Source organism: Arachis hypogaea, chromosome 20 (assembly GCF_003086295.3).
Source record: "Arachis hypogaea cultivar Tifrunner chromosome 20, arahy.Tifrunner.gnm2.J5K5, whole genome shotgun sequence".
NCBI classification, from domain to species: domain Eukaryota; kingdom Viridiplantae; phylum Streptophyta; class Magnoliopsida; order Fabales; family Fabaceae; genus Arachis; species Arachis hypogaea.
The window spans coordinates 31,671,262-31,696,526 of NC_092055.1; the positions used below are offsets into that span (position 1 = coordinate 31,671,262).

Genomic DNA, 25,265 nt, shown 5'->3' on the forward strand with positions numbered 1-25,265 from the left:
TATGGCTTCTCACTGCAACCAAAGATGAAGCTCTAAGCAATCCACTCACCTTCATGATCCTACTCAAAACGCCACAGATAAGGTCAGATCTTCCGGATTAGAGAGTGCTGCTTTTCTGACTCTTGCCTTAGTGCCACAGAGACCTCAGTAACCCACGGTCAACGAGATTTCATGTTACATATCTAAAGTTACCCAGGCACTCTCTTGGAATCTGCAATGCATTCTCTAGCTTTAATTCAATGCTATCCGGCTCAGGACTCGCACGGAACCCACGTAGAACAATGATAAATATCACGGTTCACCCTTAATTCATTGAGATTGAAGAACGAGAACGCATAAGAGAATAGAATCAGACATATTGAAATAGAAACAATAATATTATTAATCCATGAGAATTAGCAGAGCTCCTAACCCTAACTTAGGAGGTTTAGTTGCTCATATCTTATATACAATAGTAGTGAAAGGTTCGAATAAGCCAAAAGATCTCTAACAAGGGTGATCTTTGTTCTATTTATACTATTCTAATAATGAAAAGAATATAAAAATATGATACACTAGACTTAGAGGTGTGAAAATCCACTTCTTGGGCACACTTAGTGAGTGTTTAGGATGAGTTTGGGGTGACTCCATGTGCTAAGACTCCTCTTGGGGCATTGGACGCCAGGCTTGCTCCCTTTTGGGCATCTAAACGCCATCCTGGTCCTTCTGGGGCCTCCAAATGCTAGGCAGGAGGTCAGATGAGCGTTCAATGCCCGTTTTAGTCCATAATTTCCAAAGATAAGTATGGACTATTATACATTTTTAGAAAGCTCTGGATGTTAGCTTTTCAATGCCATTGAGAGCGTGTCATTTGGACCTCTGTAGTTCCAGATATTTTCATTTGAATACACGGAGGTCAGAATCTGACAGCATCTGCAGTCCTTTTTCTGTCTCTGAATCAAACTTTTCCAAAACTTTCCAGAATCACCCAAAAATCACCTAAAAACATAGAAAAAAAATACCAAAACTCAAAGTAGCATCCAAAAAATGATTTTGGCACTAAAACCTACTAAAATTTAATAAAATTTAACAAAACATAACTAAAAATAATAGGAAAACAGTACTAAAAAGTGTAAAAAATATCCGCTCATTAGAACACCAAACTTAAACTGTTGCTTGTCGCCAAGCAACCAAAAAAAAGATAGGATAAAAAAGAGAAGAGTACAATAAGTCTCAGAGCTCTCAATGAAACTTAACATCTAAATATTTGAATGGGGCAATTAGCTTCTTGATTTCTGAATAGGTTTGGCACCTAACTTTCCCTTGAAGCTCAGAAGTATTGGCATCTCTTGGAACTAGACTTCGGATGATATTATTGATTCTCTTAGTTTAGCTTTTCTTTATTATTGACCCACAGCTTCTCTTGGTGCTTTGAACCTTTTTGAGCCTAGCCGTAACCCTAACCGTTTTGTTTTCCAGTATTACCACTAGATACATAAACGCCATAGGCACTTAACTGGGTAAACCCAATTGGATTATGATTCAGTTTTGCTAGAATCCTCAGACAGTGGTACCCAGATTTCTTAAGTATACTCCTTTTTTTCTTTTTGCTTTGGATCACGACTTTAACTGCTCAGTATCAAACTTTTCACTTGACACCTTCACACCACAAGCATATAGTTAGGGAAAGCAGCTCATTTCAACTTTTTAGGCCTAATTTTTGACCCTCCTAACTATTGATGCTCAAAGCCTTGGACCCTAGCTCTCCTTTTCCTTTCTTTTGAGCTTTTTGGATTTTTTTCGTTTATATATATATATATATATATTCTTGCTTCTTCTGCTATTTTTTTTTGCTTCAAGAATCAATCTTTTTGATTTTTCAGAGACTCAATAATACTTCTCTAAATTCGCTGTTCTTCAAGAGCTAATACACTTAACTTCAAAATCAAACATGCACAGTTAATTCATACATTCAGAAATTCAATGCGAGGACACCACATCAGAATAATTAGAGATAAGTCATGATATACTCGAAAATTATGCACTCATTGCTTCTAAAAGAGAATAAAATTGTATTTAAGTTTAATCAAATAACAAGTGGGATAGCTTATACTTATTTAACAAAAATAAACATTACTTACTCAAACTGAAAAAGGGAAACCTACTAGTGATCATGCAACCTAGAACTGGAGAAACAAAAAATAAAGTACTGAAATCAAGAATTTAAGAGGGATAAAACTCAACCACCTTATTCATGGTGGTCACTGATCTCTACAGGAGAGATCTTCTGACGCTTCAGATCTTCTAATTCTCGCCCTTGCCTTTCTTGTTCCTTAACTAGTTTACACAGCATGCAGAACTGGTCTTTCTGTTCCTCTCTCAATTGATCCAGAGTGGATTGCAACTGTGTAATAGATGTCACCAGCTGAGTCCAGTACTCAATTGGAGGGATACCCTGATTTTGGGGTGGTTCAGGTGTCTTTCTCTTAGGCTGCTCATCCGGCTGCTGGATCTTGTCCGGATCTGGTCTGTTGGTATTCTCCATACTCTCTTTGTTAATTGAGTTTTTTGTGGGGATGCTTGTGTCTCTGTCAATAAGAACTCCTGTCTCACTACACAGGCAAGAGATGAGATTTAAGAAGTCCAGCTTGGCTTGAGTGGAGGTCTTGTTTGCAAATTTGTAGAATTCACAAGGGTTTATTTGATGGACCTCCATCATTACCCATCATGATGCAATGGATCATTACTGCTCTCCTAACAGTAACTTTTGAACAGTTGCTAGTGGAAAGTATGGAGCGTCCGACGAAGTCCAGCCAACCCCTAGCAACTGGTTTGAGATCCATTCTTCTCAGCTAGTTTGGTTTGTTCTTCTTATCCAGGATCCATTTAGATCTGAGCAGACATATGTCTTCAAGGACTTGATCCAGCTTTGGATTGGCTACCACTCTCCTATTAAAGGAGTTAGGGTCATCTTTTGCTGGGGCAATTTGAGAATCTCCATCACCTTATCCAGATCAAAGTGCAGTACTTTTCCTCAGAGCATGGTGCACCAAGTATGGAATCCATGTCCATCTAGCCTCTGTTTTTCTATCATCCACATATTTGCATAGAATTTCTGGATCATCCTTATACCAATGTTGGTTCAGGGGTTGGCCAGAATTTTCCAACCTCTCATTCAGATCTGTTCTTGGATCTCCGGGTACTCATCTTCTTTTAATTCAAATTTGACTTCCAGGATCACTGTCCTTTTGCACATTACCTTATAATAATGTTCCTCATGTTGCTTAGAATAAAATCTGAAAGGTTTGAAAACAACTATTGGTAGGGTAGCTTCTCTCTTGTTTCTTAAAGTGGATCTTCTACATTTTGGAGCCATGGGGGTGAACAAGTGAAAATCAATGCTTTCCTAACACCAAACTTAAAAGTTTTGCTCGTCCCGAGCAAAGAGAAGAAAAAGAAGAAGAGGAGAAGAATTCGAATGGAGGAGGGATGAGGGAGGTCGTGTGGTACGAATGTGTATATATAGGGAGGGTGGGGATGGGTTTCAAAAATCAAAATAGAAAAGAGATAGTAAAGATATGATTCAAAATCTTTTAAAAAGATAAGCAAGATAAGATTTAAAATTGTTAAAGCATTAAAGATATGAAAAAGATAAAAAAAAGATAAGATATAAAGTATTAAAGATTTAAAAGTTTAACAAAAGATTTGAAAAGAAATTGAATTTAAAAGATGATGTTTAAAAAGAATTGAATCAAAAGTAGTTGACTTTGGAAAAGATAATTTGAAATAAGAGGATAGATGATTAAAAAGATAAGATTTGGAAAAGATATGGTTTGAAAAAGTCAAACCTCCCTACCCTGATTGGGGCGTTGAATGCCTAGAATACCCCTATTCTAGCGTTCAACACCAGGGACATTCCCCTCATGGGCGTTGAACACCCAGCCTTGCTCCCTGGCTGGTGTTCAATGCCAAACTTCCTTTTACCTTAGGGTGTTGAATGCCCAGAATGCTCCCATTCTGGCGTTCAACGCTAGTAAGCTCTCTTATGGGCATTTGAGCGCCCATCCTGCTCCTTGTCTGGCGTTCAACGCCAGCAAGGGACTTCCCCCAAGGTACTCTATTTTTAGTTCTAAATATTTTTGTCTCTATTCTAAGAGATATACATGATCACAAACGTTAGAAAGCAAAGTAATTATAAAAATCAATTGAATCGAAGGAAAATTAAATCAAATGAGAAATAAACAAAGAAACAGAAAACGATAATATACTACTAATCATTGGGTTGCCTCCCAACAAGCGCTTCTTTACTGTCATTAGCTGGACCTCAATGTACTTATGTCAGTAGCAGTGTAAAGCTTTCTTGCTCAATATTGTCCCCTAGGTAATGTTTCACTCTTTGACCATTAACAGTAAACCTCTTGTCGGAGTATTTACCTTGGAGTTCTATGTGCCCATAGGGTGACACATTAGTGACCACAAATGCTCCTGTCCAACGTGACTTGAGCTTCCTAGGAAAGAGCTTGAGTCTAGAGTTGAAGAGTAGAACCTTCTAGCCTAGTTCAAAGACTCTGAAAGATATCTTCCAGTCATGCCACCTCTTGGCTCTTTCCTTACAGGTTTTTGCATTCTCAAATGCAGCTTTCCAGAATTCATCCAACTCATTCAGCTGGAGTAACCTTTTTTCTCCTACTGCCTTAGCATCAGGTTGAGGAATCTAGTTGCCTAGTAGGCCTTGTGTTCCAGTTTCACTGGCAAATGACATGCCTTTCCATAAACTAATTGATATGGTGATGTTCCTATAGGGGTCTTGAAAGTTGTCCTATATGCCCAGAGAGCATCATTAAGTTTCCTTGCCCAATCTTTTCTAAGTGTGCTCATGGTTCTTTCCAAGATTCTTTTTAGTTCCCTATTGGATACTGATGAGCAGATAATTTATACGCTTTTTGTCATTATTTTTAGCTAGTTTTTAATATGTTTTAGTCACTTTTTATTATATTTTTATTATTTTTTAAATAAAAATCACATTTCTGGACTTTACTATGAGTTTGTGTGTTTTTTTGGGATTTCAGGTAATTTTTGGCTGAAATTGAGGGAGCTGAGCAAAAATTTGATTCAGGCTGAAAAAAGGACTGCTGATGCTGTTGGATTCTGACCTCCCTGCACTCGGAATGGATTTTTTGGAGCTACAGAAGTCCAATTGGCGCGCTCTCAATTGCGTTGGAAAGTAGACATCCAGGGCTTTCCAAAAATAGATAATAGTCTATACTTTGCTCAAGGATAGATGACGTAAACTGGCGTTCAATGCCAGTTCTATGTTGCATTCTGGCGTTAAACGCCAGAAACAGGTTACAAGTTGGAGTTAAACGCCAGAAACAGGTTACAACCTGGCGTTTAACTCTAGAAACAGCCTAGGCACGTGTAAAGCTCAAGTCTCAGCCCCAGCACACACCAAGTGGGCCCCAGAAGTGGATTTCTGCACTATCTATCACAGTCTACTCATTTTCTGTAAACCTAGGTCACTAGTTTAGTATTTAAACAGCTTTTAGAGATTTATTTTGTATCTCATGACATTTTAGATCTGAACTTTGTACTCTTTGATGGCATGAGTCTCTAAACTCCATTGTTGGGGGTGAGGAGCTCTGCTGTATCTCGATGAATTAATGCAATTATTTCTGTTTTCTATTCAAACACGCTTGTTTCTATCTAAGATGTTCATTTGCACTTCAATATGACGAATGTGATGATCCGTGACACTCATCACCATTCTCAATCTATGAATGTGTTCCTGACAACCACCTCCGTTTTACCTTCGATTGAATGAATATCTCTTGGATTCCTTAATCAGAATCTTCGTGGTATAAGCTAGAATCCATTGGCAGCATTCTTGAGAATCCGGAAAGTCTAAACCTTGTCTGTGGTATTCCGAGTAGGATTCAGGGATTGAATGACTGTGATGAGCTTCAAACTCACAAGGGTTGGGTGTAGTGACAGACGCAAAAGGACCAATGGATCCTATTCTAGCATGAGTGAGAACCGACAGATGATTAGCCGTGCGGTGACAGCGCACCTGGACTATTTTCACTGAGAGGATGCATGGTAGCCATTGACAACGGTGATCCACCAACATACAGCTTGCCATAGGAGGGACCTTGCGCGCGTGAAGAAGAAGACAGGGGAAAAGCAGAGATTCAGAAGACAAAGCATCTCCAAAACTCCAACATATTCTCAATTACTGCAGAACAAGTATTTATTTCATGCTCTTTTATTTTTTGCAATTCAAACTGATAATTATAATTGATATCCTGACTAAGAGTTACAAAATAACCATAGATTGCTTCAAGCCAACAATCTCCGTGGGATTCGACCCTTACTCACATAAGGTATTACTTGGACGACCCAGTGCACTTGCTGGTTAGTGGTACGAGTTGTGAAAAGTGTGATTCACAATTCGTGCACCAAGTTTTTGGCGCCGTTGCCGGGGATTGTTCGAGTTTGGACAACTAACGGTTTATTTTGTTGCTTAGATTAGGAAAAATTTTTCTTTTTGGTTTAGAGTCTTCTATTATTGTTTTTGGTTGAAATTTTTTTTAAAATCCTTATTTTCTCTTTTTAAAATTTTTCGAAAATTTTATAAACTGAAAATTGAGTTTTTCTGTTTGAGTTTAGTTTCATATTTTAAGTTTGGTGTCAACTGTATGTTTTTATTTTCTTTTAAATTTTCGAAATTGTGTTCATTGTTCTTTTCTTAATCTTCAAGCTGTTCTTGTTTATTTTCCTTGTTTGATCTTTAGTTTTTCTTGTTTTGTGATTTTTCTTGTTTTTCTTGTCCATTTTCGAATTATTAGTATCTAAAAAATATTTATTTATTAAATACCTTATTAAAATACGTTAAATTTATAGCTCAATTGGCTAGAGCGTTGTGCTTATGTTCTTGGTAATTGGCTATCTTCTTTTTAAAACTTTTTCAAAAATAATTTTTCTTTGAATAAATCTTGTGCCAAACTTTAAGTTTGGTGTTCTCCTGTTAACTTTTCTTTAGTTTTCAAAAATTTTATTTTGGTTTTCTAAAAATTTTAAGTTTGGTGTTCTTTCTTCATGTTCTTGTGTTCTTGTGAGTCTTCAAAGTGTTCTTGAGTCTTCCTTGTGTTTTGATCTTAAAATTTTTAAGTTTGGTGTTCCTTGGTGTTTTCTCTCCAAAATTTTCGAAAACAAGGAGCATTAGATCTAAAAATTTTAAGTTGTGTGTCTTTTGTGTGTTTTTCTTTTTCATCATAAAATTCAAAAATCAAAAAAATATCTTCTCTAACTATTTTTGAGCAAATATTTCAAAATTTTTCCCAAAAAAAAATAAATTCAGATTTTTTTTTTTAAATTTCTATTTTATCTTATCTTAGTTTTAAAATTTTCAAAATTCAAATTTTTTTCAAAAAATCATATCTTTTTCAAAATTTTATCTTATCTTATTTCAAATTTCAAATTTCAACTTCCAAAATTTCAAAATTCAAATTTCAAAATTTAAGATTCAAAATCTAATTTTCAAATTTAAAAATCAAATCTTTTCAAAATTTAAATCTTTTTCAAATCCTTATCTTATACTGTTGACTTTTTCGAAAATTCAAAATTCAATTTTCAAATTTCAATTTTCAAATTTCAAATTTCAAATTTCAAATCTTTTTAATTAATTAATTTAGTTTTTAATTTTTTTTTATTTATTTTTCTTCTAATTTTCGAAATTATAGTCAATATTTCATTTATTTTATTTTAATTTCAGTTTTCGAAAAAAAATTTAAAAATATAGTTTCTTTGCAATTCATATCAATTCTATTTTATCCATCATGGATCTAAGTGGAAATGAACAGTCCAGAAGGACTCTGGGGTCATATGGTAATCCCACTACTGCTGCATATGGGAGTAGTATCTGTATACCCTCCATCAAAGTAGGCAGTTTTGAGCTAAATCCTCCGCTCATTGTCATGGTGCAGCAAAACTGCCAGTATTCCGATCTTCCACAGGAAGAACCTACTGAGTTTCTGGCACAATTCTTGCAAATTGCTGACACAGTACGTGACAAGGAGGTAGATCAGGATGTATACAGGCTGTTACTGTTTCCGTTTGCTATAAAAGATCAAGCAAAAAGGTGGTTAAATAACCAACCCACAGCAAGCATAAGGACATGGAAACAGTTATTAGACAAATTTCTGAATCAATATTTCCCTCCAAAAAGGATGACACAGCTAAGGCTGGACATCCAAGGCTTTAAACAAGAAGATGATGAATCCCTTTATAATGCCTGGGAAAGGTACAGAGGGATGCTAAGGAAATGCCCCTCTGAAATGTTTTCAGAATGGGTGCAATTAGACATCTTCTACTATGGGCTTACAAAAGGAGCTCAGATGTCCCTAGACCACTCAGCTGGTGGATCCATACACATGAGAAAAACTATTGAAGAGGCTCAAGAGCTTATTGATATAGTTGCTAGAAACTAGCATCTGTACATAAGTAATGGGTCCTCCATAAAAGAAGAAGCCAAAGCAGTATCTACTGAACTTGGTCCTCCAGAACAAGTTGCTGAACTCAATCAACAATTGTGCTTTCTAACAAAACAGCTAGCGGAACTCAAGGAGATGCTACAAGACACTAAAAATGCTAATAAAAATATGGAGGCACAATTGAATCAGACAAAATAGCAGTTATCAAAGCAGATAACAGATGAGTGCCAGGCAGTTCAATTAAGAAGTGGGAAAACATTAAATACCTCACTTCAGAGCAGCAGAAAGCCAAGAAAAGAACAACTGATAGAGAATGAGCAAAATATTATTCAAAATCCCTCTGAGGACAGTAAGAGCCCAGAGAGGAACAATTATGGCGTTCAAACGCCAGAAACAAGCAAGGAGCTGGCGTCAAACGCCCAATGGAAGCTCAGTTCTGGCGTTCAAACGCCAGAAACAGGTAAGAAGCTGACGTCTAACGCCAATCAAGCTTCTAACCCTGGCATTCAAACGCCAGTGAGGGATCAGACACACACAAGTGCTGATAACAACCCCTCTAAAAAGGCTTCTCCAACCACTTCTGTAGGAAATAAGCCTGCAGCAACCAAGGTTGAGAAATACAAAGCCAAGATGCCTTATTCTCAAAAATTCCGCCAAGAGGAGCAGGATAAGCAATTTGCTCGCTTTACAGACTATCTCAGGACTCTTGAAATAAAGATTCCATTTGCAGAGGTACTTGAGCAAATACCCTCTTATGCCAAGTTCATGAAAGAGATCTTGAGTCATAAGAAGGATTGGAGAGAAATTGAAAGAGTTCTCCTCACTGAAGAATGCAGTGCAGTCATTCTGAAAAGCTTCCCAGAAAAGCTTAAAGATCCCGGGAGCTTTATGATACCATGCATATTAGAGAGTGATTGCACCAAGACAGCTTTATGTGACCTTGGGGCAAGCATCAACCTAATACCTGCATCCACTATCAGAAAACTTGGTTTAACTGAAGAAGTCAAACCAACTAGGATATGTCTCCAACTTGCTGATGGCTCCATTAAATACCCATCAGGCATGATTGAAGACATGATTGTCAGAGTTGGGCCATTCGCCTTTCCCACTGACTTTGTAGTGCTGGAAATGGAGGAGCACAAGAGTGCTACTTTCATTCTAGGAAGACCTTTCCTAGCAACTGGACGAACTCTCATTGATGTCCAAAAGGGGGAAGTAACCCTGAGGGTCAATGAAGATGAGTTCAAGTTAAATGCTGTCAAAGCCATGCAGCATCCAGACACTCCAAAAGACTGCATGAAAGTTGATCTTATTGACTCTTTGGTAGAGGAGATCAACATGGCTGAGAGTCTCGAATCAGAGCTGGAAGACATCTTTAAAGATGTTCAGCCTGATCTGGAGGATTCAAAGGAATTGAAAGAGCCTCTGAAACTTCCTCAGGAAGAGGAAAAACCTCCTAAATCCGAGCTCAAACCATTACCACCATCCCTGAAATATGCATTTCTGGGAGAAGGTGACACTTTTCTGGTGATCATAAGCTCTGCTTTAAATCCACTGGAAGAGGAAGCACTACTTCAAGTGCTAAAGACACACAAGACAGCTCTTGGGTGGTCCATAAGTGACCTTAAGGGCATAAGCCCAGCTAGATGCATGCACAAGATCTTATTGAAGGATGATGCTAAGCCAGTGGTTCAACCACAGAGGCGGCTAACTCCAGCCATGAAGGAAGTGGTACAGAAAGAGGTCACCAAGTTACTGGAGGCTGGGATTATTTATCCTATTTCTGATAGCCCCTGGGTGAGTCCTGTCCAAGTTGTCCCCAAAAAGGGAGGCATGACAGTGGTTCATAATGAAAAAAATGAACTGGTTCCTACAAGAACAGTTACAAGGTGGCGCATGTGTATTGACTATAGAAGGCTCAATACAGCCACCAGAAAGGATCATTTTCCTTTACCATTCATAGACCAGATGCTAGAAAGACTAGCAGGTCATGATTATTACTGCTTCTTGGATGGCTATTCAGGCTACAACCAAATTGCAGTAGATCCCCAGGATCAAGAGAAAACAGTATTCACATGTCCATCTGGAGTATTTGCCTACAGAAGGATGCCATTTGGGCTGTGTAATGCCCCTGCAACCTTTCAGAGATGCATGCTCTCTATTTTCTCTGATATGGTAGAAAAATTTTTGGAAGTCTTCATGGATGACTTCTCAGTATATGGAGACTCATTCAGCTCCTGTCTTGATCACCTAACACTGGTTCTGAAAAGATGCCAAGAGACTAACCTGGTTTTAAACTGGGAAAAATGTCACTTTATGGTGACTGAAGGGATTGTCCTTGGGAACAAGATTTCGAACAAGGGAATAGAGGTGGATCAAGCTAAGGTAGAGGTAATTGAAAAATTACCACCACCTGCCAATGTTAAGGCAATCAGAAGCTTTCTGGGGCATGCAAGATTCTATAGGAGGTTTATAAAAGATTTTTCAAAAATTGCAAAACCTCTGAGAAACCTGCTAGCTGCTGACACGCCATTTGTGTTTGACACAGAGTGCCTGCAGGCGTTTGAAACCCTGAAAGCTAAGCTAGTCACAGCACCAGTTATTTCTACACCAGACTGGACATTACCATTCGAATTAATGTGTGATGCCAGTGACCATGCCATTGGTGCAGTATTGGGACAGAGGCATAACAAGCTTCTGCATGTCATTTATTATGCTAGCCGTGTTTTAAATGATGCCCAAAAAAATTACACAACCACAGAAAAAGAATTGCTTGCAGTGGTTTATGCCATTGACAAGTTTAGATCATACTTAGTAGGATCAAAAGTGATTGTGTACACTGACCATGCTGCTCTTAAATATCTACTTACAAAGCAGGATTCAAAACCCAGGCTCATAAGATGGGTGTTGCTTCTGCAAGAGTTTGATATAGAAATAAGAGACAGAAAAGGGACAGAAAACCAAGTGGCTGATCATCTGTCCCAGATAGAGCCAGTAGAAGGGGCATCCTTTCCCTCTATTGAGATCTCTGAAACATTTCCTGATGAGCATTTGTTTGCCATTCAGGAAATGCCATGGTTTGCAGACATTGCAAACTATAAAGCTGCAAGGTTCATACCCATGGAGTACAGCAGGCAACAAAAGAAAAAATTAATTACTGATGCAAAGTACTACTTGTGGGATGAACCTTATCTCTTTAAGAGATGTGCAGACTGAATAATCTGAAGGTGTGTGCCTAGAGAAGAAGCACAGAAGATCTTATGGCATTGCCATGGGTCCCAATATGGAGGCCATTTCGGAAGTGAGCGAACAGCCACCAAGGTCCTCCAATGTGGCTTCTACGGGCCCACCCTCTATAGAGATTCCCGAGAGTTTGTACATAACTGTGACAGTTACCAGAGAGCTGGTAATCTGCCTCATGGTTACGCCATGCCTCAACAAGGAATCTTGGAGATTGAGTTGTTTGATGTATGGGATATTGACTTCATGGGGCCTTTCCCACCATCATACTCAAACACTTATATTTTGGTTGCAGTCGACTATGTATCCAAATGGGTAGAGGCCATTGCCACACCCACTAATGATACTAAGACAATGCTGAAGTTCCTCCAAAAATATATCTTCAGCAGGTTTGGTGTCCCTAGAGCACTAATTAGTGATGGGGGCACTCACTTCTGCAACAAACAGCTTTACTATGCTATGGTCCGATATGGAATTAGTCACAAGGTGGCAACTCCATATCATCCACAGACAAACGGGCAAGCTGAAGTCTCTAATAGAGAACTAAAAAGAATCCTGGAACGGACTGTAAGTACCCGTAGAAAAGATTGGGCGAGAAGCTTGGATGATGCTCTGTGGGCTTACAGAACAGCATTCAAGACTCCTATAGGGACCTCTACATACTAGCTTGTGTATGGTAAGGCCTGTCATCTGCCCGTGGAACTACAGCATAAGGCCTACTAGGCAACCAGATTCCTAAACTTTGATGCCAAATTAGCTGGAGAAAAAAGATTGCTCCAGCTGAATGAGCTAGAGGAATTCAGACTCACTACTTTCAAAAATGCCAAGCTTTACAAAGAGAAAGCAAAAAGGTTACATGACAGAAAGCTGTCATCTAGAGTCTTTGAACCAGGACAGAAGGTTCTGCTGTTTAACTCTAGGCTCAGGCTATTCCCCGGGAAACTGAAATTCCGGTGGAGGGGACCATATGTGATTACAAGTGTGTCACCATATGGCTATGTGGAGCTTCAAGACATTGATTCTAATAAGAAGTTCATTGTTAATGGATAGAGAATCAAGCATTATCTTAAAGGCAATGTTGAGCAAGAGTGCTCAAGGCTGAGGCTAGATTAAAAGCTCAGCAAGGTCCAGCTAAAGACAATAAAGAAGCGCTTGTTGGGAGGCAACCCAATGTTATTTAACTATATCTATTTAGTTTTCATTGCTATTTTATGTTTTCTGTAGGTTGATGATCATGTGAAGTCACAAAAACTACTAAAAAAATCAAAAATAGAATGAAAAACAGCATTAAAAATAGCTCACCCTAGAGGAAGAGCTTACTGGCGTTTAAACGCCAGTAAGAAGCAACAAGCTGGCGTTTAACGCCAGAAAGAAGCATCAAGCTGGCGTTAAACGCCAGAAACAAGCACCAAGTTGGTGTTCAACGCCACGCCAGAAACAAGCAGCAGTCTGGCGTTAAACACCAGGATTGCACACTAAGGGCGTTTTGCATGCCTTAATGGAGCAGGAATGCTAAGTCCTTGACTCCTCAGGATCTGTGGACCCCACAGGATCCCCACCTACCTCACCATTCCAATTCAAACCATTTTCCTGCGTTGCTTTTTGTTTTTCCATAACCATTTATGGCACCTAAGGCTGGAGAAACCTCTAGAAGGAGGAAAAAGAAGGCAGTTGCTTCTACCCCCGAGCCATGAGAGATGGAGAGGTTCATCTCAAGGGTCCATAGTTCAGTGGTAGAGCATTTGACTGCAGATCAAAGAGCTCTAAGGAAGGAGCAACAAAGACAAGGAAGAGACATAGAGGAGCTCAAGAGCACCATTGGTTCTTCAAGAAGAGGAAGACGCCACCCTCACTAAGGTGGACCCGTTCCTTAATCTCCTTGTTCTTATTTCTCTGTTTTTCATTTACTATGCTTTATGTTTATTTATGTTTGGGTCTTATTACATTATCACTAGTATCTAAGTGTCTATGTCTTAAAGATATGAATGTCCTATGAATCCATCACCTTTCTTAAATGAAAAATGTTTTCTGAAAAAGAAAAAGAAGTACATGAATTTCGAATTTTAAAATAGTTTTAATTATTTTGATGTGATGGCAATACTTTTTGTTTTCTGAATGAATGCTTGAACAGTGCATATGTCTTTTGAATTTGTTGTTTATGAATGTTAAAATTGTTGGCTCTTGAAAGAATGATGAAAAAGGAGAAATGTTATTTGATAATCTGAAAAATCATAAAAATGATTCTTGAAGCAAGAAAAAGCAGTGAAGAACAAAGCTTGCAGAAAAAAAAATGCGAAAAAAAAAGAGAAAAAGCAAGCAGAAAAAAAAAAGCCAAAAGCTCTTTAAACCAAAAGGCAAGAGCAAAAAGCCAATAGCCCTTAAAACCAAAAGGCAAGGGTAATAAAAAGGATCCAAGGCTTTGAGCATCAGTGGATAGGAGGGCCTAAAGGAATAAAATCCTGGCCTAAGCGGCTAAACCAAGCTGTCCCTAACCATGTGCTTGTGGTGTGAAGGTGTCAAGTGAAAACTTGAGACTGAGCGGTTAAAGTCGAGGTCCAAAGCAAAAAAAAGAGTGTGCTTAAGAACCCTGGACACCTCTAAGTGGGGACTCTAGCAAAGCTGAGTCACAATTTAAAAAGGTTCACCCAGTTATGTGTCTGTGGCATTGATGTATCCGGTGGTAATACTGGAAAACAAAGTGCTTAGGGCCACGGCCAAGACTCATAAAGTAGCTGTGTTCAAGAATCAACATACTGAACTAGGAGAATCAATAACACTATCTGAATTCTGAGCTCCTATAGATGCCAATCATTCTGAACTTCAAAGGATAAAGTGAGATGCCAAAACTGTTCAGAAGCAAAAAGCTAATAGCCCCGCTCATCTAATTAAGACTGATCTTCATAGATGTTTTTGGAATTCATTGTATATTCTCTTCTTTTTATCCTACTTTATTTTTAGTTGCTTGGAGACAAGCAACAATTTAAGTTTGGTGTTGTGATGAGCAGATAATTTATACGCTTTTTGGCATTATTTTTAGGTAGTTTTTAATATGTTTTAGTCACTTTTTATTATATTTTTATTATTTTTTAAATAAAAATCACATTTCTGGACTTTACTATGAGTTTGTGTGTTTTTCTGTGATTTCAGGTAATTTCTGGCTGAAATTGAGAGAGTTGAGCAAAAATCTGATTCAGGCTGAAAAAAGGACTGCTGATGCTGTTGGATTCTGACCTCCCTGCACTCGGAATGGATTTTTTGGACCTACAGAAGTCCAATTGGTGCGCTCTCAATTGCGTTGAAAAGTAGACATCCAGGGCTTTCCAGCAATATATAATAGTTTATACTTTGCTCAAGGATAGACGACGTAAACTAGCGTTCAACTGCAGTTCCATGTTGCATTCTGGCGTTAAACGCCAGAAACAGGTTACAAGTTGGAGTTAAACGCCAGAAATAGGTTACAACCTGGCGTTTAACTCTAAAAACAGCCTAGGCACGTGTAAAGCTCAAGTCTCAGCCCCAGCACACACCAAGTGGGCCCCAGAAGTGGATTTCTGCACTATCTATCATAGTCTACTCATTTTCTGTAAACCTAGGTCACTAGTTTAGTATTTAAACAGCTTTTAGAGATTTATTTTGTATCTCATGACATTTTAGATCTGAACTTTGTACTCTTTGATGGCATGAGTCTCTAAACTCCATTGTTGGGGGTGAGGAGCTCTGCTGTGTCTCGATGAATTAATGCAATTATTTCTATTTTCTATTCAAACATGCTTGTTTCTATCTAAGATGTTCATTCACACTTCAATATGACGAATGTGATGATCCGTGACACTCATCACCATTCTCAACCTATGAACGCGTACCTGACAACCACCTCCGTTCTACCTTCGATTGAATGAATATCTCTTGGATTCCTTAATCAGAATCTTCGTGGTATAAGCTAGAATCCATTGGCAGCATTCTTGAGAATCCGGAAAGTCTAAACCTTGTCTGCGGTATTCCGAGTAGGATTCAGGGATTGAATGACTGTGACGAGCTTCAAACTCACAAGGGTTGGGCGTAGTGACAGGCGCAAAAGGACTAATGGATCCTATTCCAGCATGAGTGAGAACCGACAGATGATTAGCCGTGCGGTGACAGCGCACCTGGACCATTTTCACTGAGAGGACGGATGGTAGCCATTGACAATGGTGATCCACCAACATACAGCTTGCCATAGGAGGGACCTTGCGTGCGTGAAGAAGAAGACAGGGGGAAAGCAGAGATTCAGAAGACAAAGCATCTCCAAAACTCCAACATATTCTCCATTACTGCAGAACAAATATTTATTTCATGCTCTTTTATTTTTTGCAATTCAAACTGATAATTATAATTGATATCCTGACTAAGAGTTACAAGATAACCATAGATTGCTTCAAGCCAACAATCTCCGTGGGATTCAACCCTTACTCACGTAAGGTATTACTTGGACGACCCAGTGCACTTGCTGGTTAGTGGTACGAGTTGTGAAAAGTGTGATTCACAATTCGTGCACCAAATACCTCAACTTGCCCATTTGTTTGTGGGTGATATGGAGTTGCCACTCTATGAATAATGCCATAACAGTGCAGAATAGAGTCAAGCTATCTGTTACAGAAATGGCTACTTTCATCACTAATTAGTGTCCATGGGACACCAAACCTACTGAAGATATGTTTCCGGAGAAACTTCATCACTACTTTGCATCATTAGGGGGTGATGCGACTGCCTCAACCCACTTAGACACATAGTCCACTGCCACAAGGATGTAGGTGTTCGAGAATGAAGGTGGAAAAGGTCCCATGAAATCTATTCTCCACACATCAAATAGCTCAATCTCCAGGATCCCTTGTTGAGGCATGTCATGACTCTGAGGGAGATTGCCAGCCCGCTGGCAATTGTCACAGTTACAGACAAACTCTCAGGCGTCCTTAAAGAGTGTTGGCCAGTAAAAGCTGCTTTGAAGAACCTTGGTGGCTATTCGCTCACCTCCAAAGTATCCTCCATAATCTGAGCCATGGCAATGCCATAGGATCCACTGTCCCTCCTCTTCAGACACACATCGGTGGATTATACCATCTGAGCATCTCTTGAAAATATATGGTTCATCCCACAAGTAGTACTTTGCATCATGTATAAGTTTTCGAGCTTGCTGCCTACTATATTCCTTGGGGATGAACCTTATGGCCTTGTAATTTGTAATATTTGTAAACCAAGGGGTTGTTCGAATTGCAAAGAGTTGCTCATCAGGAAAGGTTTCAGATACCTCAGTAGAAGGAGGGGAAATCCCTGCTACTGGTTCAATCCAAGACAAGTGGCCAGCCACTTGATTTTCTTATCTTTTTCTGTCTCTGATTTCTATGTCAAACTCTTGCAGGAGTAGCACCCATCTTATCAGTCTTGGCTTAGAATCTTGCTTGGTGAGAAGGTATTTGAGAGCAAATGGTCAGTGTAGATAATGATCTTAGACCCTATTAAATAAGATCTGAACTTGTCAATGGCATAAACTACTGCAAGTAATTCCTTCTCTATGGTAGTATAGTTCTTCTGTGCGTCATTTAGAACACGACTAGCATAATAAATGACATGCAGGAGCTTATCATGTCTCTGCCCTAGAACTGCGCCAATGGCATGGTCACTAGCATCACATATTTGTTCGAATGGTAGGTCCCAGTTGGGTGCAGAAATGACGGGGGCAGTGATAAGCGTGGCTTTCGGAGTTTTAAAGGCATGCAGGTATTTCATGTCAAAAAAAATGGAGTGTCAGTGGCTAATAAGTTGCACAGGGACTTTGCAATTTTTGAAAAATCCTTTATGAACCTCCTGTAAAATCTTACATGTCATAGAAAACTTCTGATTGCCTTAACATCAGTGAGTGGTGGTAATCGCTCAATTACTTCCACCTTAGCTTGATCCACCTCTATCCCTTTGTTTGAAATCCGATGTCCTAGAACAATTCCTTCAGTTACCATGAAGTAGCATTTTCCCAGTTTAAAACCAGGTTTGTTTCTTGGCATCGTTTCAGAACTAAGGCCAGATGGTCAAGGCAGGAGTCAAATGAATCTCCAAAGACAGAGAAGTCATCCATGAATACTTCAAGAAATTTCTCAACTATATCAAAGAAAATGGAGAGCATACACCTCTGAAAGATTGCAGGTACATTGCATAGGCCAAATGGCATTCTTTTGTAAGCAAACACTCCATATGGGCATGTGAATGTTGTCTTTTCTTGATCCTGAGGATCTACTACAATTTGATTGTAACATGAATAACCATCTAGGAAGCAGTAGAATGCCTGTCCTGGTAGTCTCTCCAACATCTGATCTATGAATGGTAAAGGAAAATGATCCTTTCTTGTGGTGTTGTTGAGTCTCCTATAGTCAATACACATATGTCACCCTGTAACTGTTCTTGTGGGAATCAGTTCATTTTTTTCATTGTGAACCACTGTCATTCCTCCCTTCTTGGGTACAACTTGGACAGGGCTCAACCAGGGGCTGTCTGAAATAGGATAAAAAATCCCAGCCTTCCACAGTTTTGTGACTTCTTTTTGCACCACTTCCTTCATAGCAGGATTCAGTCACCTTGGTGGTTGCACCATTAGTTTGGTGTCATCTTCTAGTCGGATTTTATGCATGCATTGGGTTGGACTAATACCCTTAAGGTCACTTATGGTCCACCCAAGAGCTGTCTTGTGTGTCTTTAGCACTTGGATCAGTGCTTTTTCTTCCTGTGGTTCTAGAGCAGAACTTATAATCACATGATAAGTGTCTCCATCTCCTAGAAATATATATTTCAAGAATGATGGTAACAGCTTGATCTCAAGTTTGGGAGGCCCAGCCTCTACTTCAGGAGCTTTTAAAGTCTCCTTTATTTCTTCTGGTGCCTCCAAGTCAGGCTTGGCATCATAAAATATGTCATCCAGATCTTCTTCGAGTCTCTCAACTACATTCACTTCTTCCACTAGGGAGTCAATGATGTCAATACTCATACACACCTCTGGGGTGTCTGGATGCTGCATGACCTTAATAGCATTCAGCACGAATTCATCCTCATTGACTCTCAAGGTTACTTTCCCTTTTTGCACGTCAATGAGGGTCCTTCCTGTAGCCAGGAAGGGTCTCCCTAAAATAAGGGATGCACTCTTGTGCTCTTCCATTTCAAGCACCACAAAATCTGTGGGGAAAGAAAAGGGTCCAACCCTAACAATCATGTCTTCAACCATACCTGATGGGAACTTGACAGAGCCATCAGTAAGCTGAAGGCATATGTGGGTTGGTTTGACTTCCTGAGTTAAACAGAGCTTCTTTATTAATGACGCAGGCATCAGGTTAATGCTTACTCCAAGATCACATGGGGCTGTCCTTGTGCAGACATCCCTTAGGGTGCATGGTATCATAAAGCTCCCAGGATCATGAAGCTTTTCTGGTAGGCTCTTTTGGATTACTGCATGACATTCTTCAGTGAGGAAGACTGTTTCTACCTCTCTCTAATCTTTCTTATGACTTAATATGTCCTTTATAAACTTAGCATAGGAAAGTATCTGTTTAAGAGCTTCTGAAAAAGAGATCTTGATCTCTAGTTTCTTGAGATAGCCTATAAAGTGGGTAAACTATTTATCCTTTTCTACTTGACGGAGCTTCTGGAAAAATGGTATCTTGGTCTTGTACTCATCAGTCTTAGTTAATGTAGGCTGAGTGCCTACAGTGCTTGAAGAGGGGTTACTGGCTTGCTTAGGAGAGGTGTTCTCAGTACTTGCATGTGTCTGATCACACCTGCTTGGGTGTTCGATGCCCTTGTTGCCCTCTTCCTGGCGTTGAACGCCAAAAGTACCCGCTTCTGGGCGTTGAACGCCAATGGCACTCCTCCCTGGGAGTTCAATGCCCTCAGAGGTGCCTTGGACTGCAGTCTGTTCATCTTCTGTCAGCTTCTCTTCCCTTTGTCTCTTGTTGTTCTGAGGCTGAATGTTCAGGGTCTTTCCACTCCTAAGTTGGATAACATGGCACTCTTCTTTTATCGGTTTAGATAATTGTTGTCTAGCTTGACTCAGCTATGTCTCTATGTTCCTGTTGAAAGCTCGAGTTTCTTGCAAAGCCTCTTGCAATTCCAACAACTGTTGTGCAAGGGAGCGTAGCTGCTGAGTTAATATGCCAATTTGTCCTGGAGGGTTAGATTCAGTAGATACTGCCTTAACCTCTCCTTTTGTTGAAGTCTTATCAGATGAGTACAGATGTTGGTTGTGACAACTGTCTCAATGAGTTCATGAGCTTCCTCATCTGAAAATATTTTCATGACCAGGATGTATAGAACCACCAGTAGAGTGGTCTAGAGACATTCTAGCCACATCTGTGAGTCCGTAATAGAAGATGTCTAGTTGCACCCATTATGAAAATATTTTAGTGGGGCATTTCCATAGCATCCTTCTATACCTCCCCCAAGCATCATGAAGAGATTCATTATCCTCTTGTCTGAAGCCTTGGATGTCTAGTCTTAGCTGAGTGAGCTTCTTTAGAGGGAAGTATTGATTCAAAAACTTGTCCACTAGCTGACTCCATGTTTTTAAGTTAGATTTGGGTTGGTTATCCAACTACCTCTTTGCTTGGTCCTTTACAGCAAAAGGAAAGAGTAGCAATCTGTAGACATCCTGGTCCACTCTCTCAGTGCGTACTGTGCCAACTATTTACAAGAAATTTGCAATGAACTCTGTGGGTTCTTCCTGTGGAAGTCCATGATAGTGACAATTTTGCTACACCAAAGTAATCAGCTGAGGGTTTAGCTCAAAATTGCTTACTCTAATAGGGTGTTGATGAGCGGATAATTTATACGCTTTTTGGCATTATTTTTAGTATGTTTTTAGTAGAATCTAGTAACTTTTAGGGATGTTTTCATTATTTTTTATGTTAAATTCACATTTCTGGACTTTACTATGAGTTTGTGTGTTTTTCTATGATTTCAGGTATTTTCTGACTAAAATTGAGGGACTTGAGCAAAAATCAGATTCAGAGGTTGAAGAAGGACTGCTGATGCTGTTGGATTCTGACCTCCCTACACTCAAAGTGGATTTTATGGAGCTACAGAACTCAAAATGGCGCGCTTCCAATTGCGTTGGAAAGTAGACATCTAGGGCTTTTCAGCAATATATAATAGTCCATACTTTTCTCGAGGATTGATGACGTAAAGTGGCGTTCAATGCCAGCTCTCTACCCAATTCTGGAGTTTAGCGCCAGAAATGGATCAAGAACCAGAGTTGAACGCCAGAAATGGATCAAAACCTGGCGTTCAACTCCACAAATGGCCTCTGTACGTGTAACATTCAAGCTCAGCCCAAGCACACACCAAGTGGGCCCCGGAAGTGGATTTATGCATCAATTACTTACTTCTGTAAACCCTAGTAGCTAGTTTATTATAAATAGGACTTTTTACTATTGTATTTGACATCCTGGATTGTATTTTGATCCTGTGATCACGTTTTGGGGGCTGGCCTCTCGGCCATGCCTTGACCTTTCACTTATGTATTTTCAACGGTAGAGTTTCTGCACTCCATAGATTAAGGTGTGGAGCTCTGCTGTTCCTCAAAGATTAATGCAAAGTACTACTGTCTTTCTATTCAATTCAACTTATTCCGCTTCTAAGATATCCATTCATACCAAAGAACATGATGAAGGTGATGATTATGTGACGCTCATCATCATTCTCCCTTATGAACGCGTGTCTGACAAACACCTCCGTTCTACATGCAACAAGCTAGAATGAATATCTCTTGGATCCCTTAATCAGGATCTTCGTGGTATAAGTTAGAACCCATGGATGGCCATTCATGAGGATCCGGAAGGTCTAAACCTTGTCTGTGGTATTCCGAGTAGGATTCAGGGATTGAATGACTGTGACGAGCTTCAAACTCGCGATTGCTGGGCGTAGTGACAGACGTAAAAGGATAGTAAATCCTATTCTAGCATGATCGAGAACCGACAGATGAATAGCCATGCCGTGACAGGGTGCGTTGACCATTTTCACTGAGAGGATAGGATGTAACCATTGACAAAGGCGATGCCTCCAGACGATTAGTCGTGCCGTGATAGGGCATTTGGATCATTTTCCCGAGAGAAGACCGAAAGTAGCCATTGACAATGGTGATGCATTACATAAAGCTTGCCATGGAAAGGAGTAAGACTAATTGGATGAAGACAGCAGGAAAGCAGAGGTTCAGAGGAACGAATGCATCTCCATACGCTTATCTGAAATTCTCACCACTGACTTACATAAGTATTTCTATCCTTCTTTTATTACGTATTTTCGAAAACCCCATTACTATTTTATATCTGCCTGACTGAGATTTACAAGGTGACCATAGCTTGCTTCATATCAACAATCTCTGTGGGATCGACCCTTACTCACGTAAGGTATTACTTGGACGACCCAGTGCACTTGCTGGTCAGTTACACGGAGTTGTGAACCATGGTATTGGCATCATGTTTTTGGCGCCATTGCCAGGGAAAGAAAGAGCAATGAATTTTACATAATTAAAGTGTAATCACGATTTCGCGTACCAAGTTTTTGGCGCCGTTGCCGGGATTGTTTGAGTTTGGACAACTGACGGTTCATCTTGTTGCTCAGATTAGGTAATTTTCTTTTTGTTTTATTTTCAAAAAATTTTCAAAAATCTTTCAAAAATTTCTCCTTTGTTTTCGAAAAAATTTGAAAATAAAAATGTTTTCAAAAATATATTTTTCTTCAGAATTTTTAAGAATGAATTCTAGTGTTTCATGAAGCATGTGGAAATCTGGCTGGCTGTAAAGCCATGTCTAATTCTTCTGTGTAGGGCATGTCAGGCGTGTCATGTCTGAGTTACATACTAAAGCTTGGCTGGCTCTTAAGCCATGCCTGACCCTTTTGATTGGAGCTTTAGGCTAAAGAGCATAAGATTCCTGGAATTCATATTAAAAATTTTGGAATCCTTATTTTTCTTTTTTCAAAATGATTTTCGAAAAAAATTAAAAGAAAATACAAAAAAATCATAAAATCATAAAAATCAAAAATATTTTGTGTTTCTTGTTTGAGTCTTGAGTCAGATTTTAAGTTTGGTGTCAATTGCATACTCATCTTGCATTTTTCGAAAATTCCCATGCATTCATAGTGTTCTTCATGATCTTCAAGTTGTTCTTGGTAAGTCTTCTTGTTTGATCTTTGCATTTGCATGTTTTGTGTCTTTTCTTGTTTTTCATATGCATTCTTGAATTCTTAGTGTCTAAGCATTAAAGAATTCTAAGTTTGGTGTCTTGCATGTTTTTCTTGCATTAAAAATTTTTCAAAAATATGTTCTTGGTGTTCATCTTGACATTCAAAGTGTTCTTGGTGTTCATCTTGACATTCATAGCATTCTTGCATACATTCATGTTTTGATCTAAAATTCTCATGCATTGCATCATTTTCATGTTTCTCTCACTCATCATTAAAAATTCAAAAATAAAAAAATATCTTTCCCTCTTTTCTCTCATAAATTCGAAAATTTGAGTTGACTGTTTCAAAAATTTTTAAAAATCTAGTTGTTTTTATGAGTCAATTCAAATTTTCAATTTAAAAATCTCATCTTTTTCAAAATCTTTTTCAAAAATCAAATCTTTTTCATTTTTCTTAGTTATTTTCGAAAATTATAAAAATGTTTTTCAAAAATCTTTTTCTTATCTTTATCACATAATTTTCGAAAATAACATCACCAATTAATGTTTTGATTCAAAAATTTCAAGTTTGTTACTTACTTGTTAAGAAAGACTCAAACTTTAAAGTTCTAGAATCATATCTTGTGATTTCTTATGAATCAAGTCATTAATTGTGATTTTAAAAATCAAATCTTTTTCAAAACTAATTTCAATCATATCTTTTCAAAAATATCTTCTCATCTTATCTTTTTAAAAAATTTGATTTCAAAATATCTTTTCTAACTTCTTATCTTCTTATCTTTTCAAAATTGATTTTCAAAATTTGTTTCAACTAACTAACTAACTTTTTGTCTGTTTTTTATCTTTTTCAAAACCACCTAACTAACTCTCTCTCTCTAATTTTCGAAAATAACTCCCTCTTTTTCAAAATTTCTTTTTAATTAACTAATTATTTTAATTTTTTATTTTAATTTTCGAAAAATTACTAACCTTTTTCAAAAATCATTTTCGAAAATCACTAACTCTTTTTTCAAAAATTATTTTCGAAATTCTCCCTCTCTCATCTCATTCTAATTATTTATTCATCTACTAACATCTCCTCATCTCACATCTCTGCTCTCCTCACCCTTGTGTTTCCTTCCTTACATTACATTCTTTGTCACCTTCCTTTCTTCCACTTACATAAGGACCTCTATACTGTGGTATAAAGGATCCCTGTTATTATTATTATTTTTTTGTGCCCTCTTCTTTGTCATATGAGCAGGAGCAAGGACAAGAACATTCTTGTTGAAGCAGATCCAGAACCTGAAAGGACTCTGAAGAGAAAATTAAGAGAAGCTAAATTACAACAATCCAGCAAGCACCTTTCAGAAATTTTTGAACAGGAGAGGAGATGGCAGCCGAAAATAATAATAATGCAAGGAGAATGCTTGGTGACTTTACTGCACCAAATTCCAATTTACATGGAAGAAGCATCTCCATCCCTACCATTGGAGCAAACAATTTTGAGCTGAAACCTCAGCTAGTTTCTCTGATGCAGCAGAACTGCAAGTTTCATGAACTTCCATCTGAAGATCCTTTTTAGTTCTTAACTGAATTTTTGCAGATCTGTGATACTATTAAGACTAATGGAGTAGATCCTGAAGTCTACAGGCTCATGCTTTTCCCTTTTGCTGTAAGAGACAGAGCTAGAGTGTGGTTGGACTCCCAACCTAAGGATAGCCTGAACTCTTGGGATAAGCTGGTCAAGGCTTTCTTAGCCAAGTTCCTTCCTCCTCAAAAGCTGAGTAAGCTTAGAGTGGATGTTCAGACCTTTAGACAGAAAGAAGGTAAATCCCTCTATGAAGCTTGGGAGAGATACAAAGGACTGACCAAAAAGTGTCCTTCTGACATGCTTTCAGAATGGACCATCCTGGATATATTCTATGATGGTCTGTTTGAATTAGCTAAAATGTCATTGGATACTTCTGCAGGTGGATCCATTCACCTAAAGAAAATGCCTGCAGAAGCTCAAGAACTCATTGACATGGTTGCTAATAACCAGTTCATGTACACTTCTGAGAGGAATCCTGTGAATAATGGGACGCCTATGAAGAAGGGAGTTCTTGAAATTGATACTCTGAATGCCATATTGGCTCAGAACAAAATATTGACTCAGCAAGTCAATATGATTTCTCAGAGTCTGAATGGAATGCAAGCTGCATCCAACAGTACTCAAGAGGCATCTTCTGAAGAAGAAGCTTATGGTCCTGAGAACCCTGCAATAGCAGAGGTAAATTACATGGGTGAACCTTATGGAAACACCTATAATCCATCATGGAGAAATCATCCAAATTTCTCATGGAAGGATCAAAAGCCTCAACAAGGCTTTAATAATGGTGGA

The 25,265-nt window shown here is 38.7% G+C and overlaps 1 protein-coding gene and 1 non-coding gene across 2 annotated transcripts; both read right to left on the reverse strand.

The window, feature by feature from the left end:
* Window positions 1-16,422: 16,422 nt before the first annotated feature.
* On the reverse strand, window positions 16,423-19,053 carry LOC140183023 (uncharacterized). The gene is made up of 3 exons (XM_072231022.1): window positions 18,436-19,053; window positions 16,716-16,775; window positions 16,423-16,617 (listed from the first exon to the last, which is right to left on the reverse strand). The coding sequence occupies exons 1-3, from the start codon at window positions 19,051-19,053 to the stop codon at window positions 16,423-16,425; spliced, it is 873 nt and encodes a 290-aa protein (XP_072087123.1).
* A 5,618-nt stretch (window positions 19,054-24,671) lies between these two features.
* On the reverse strand, window positions 24,672-24,779 carry LOC112787025 (small nucleolar RNA R71). The gene has a single exon (XR_003194463.1). It is a non-coding gene; the product is annotated as a small nucleolar RNA R71 (small nucleolar RNA).
* Window positions 24,780-25,265: the final 486 nt, after the last annotated feature.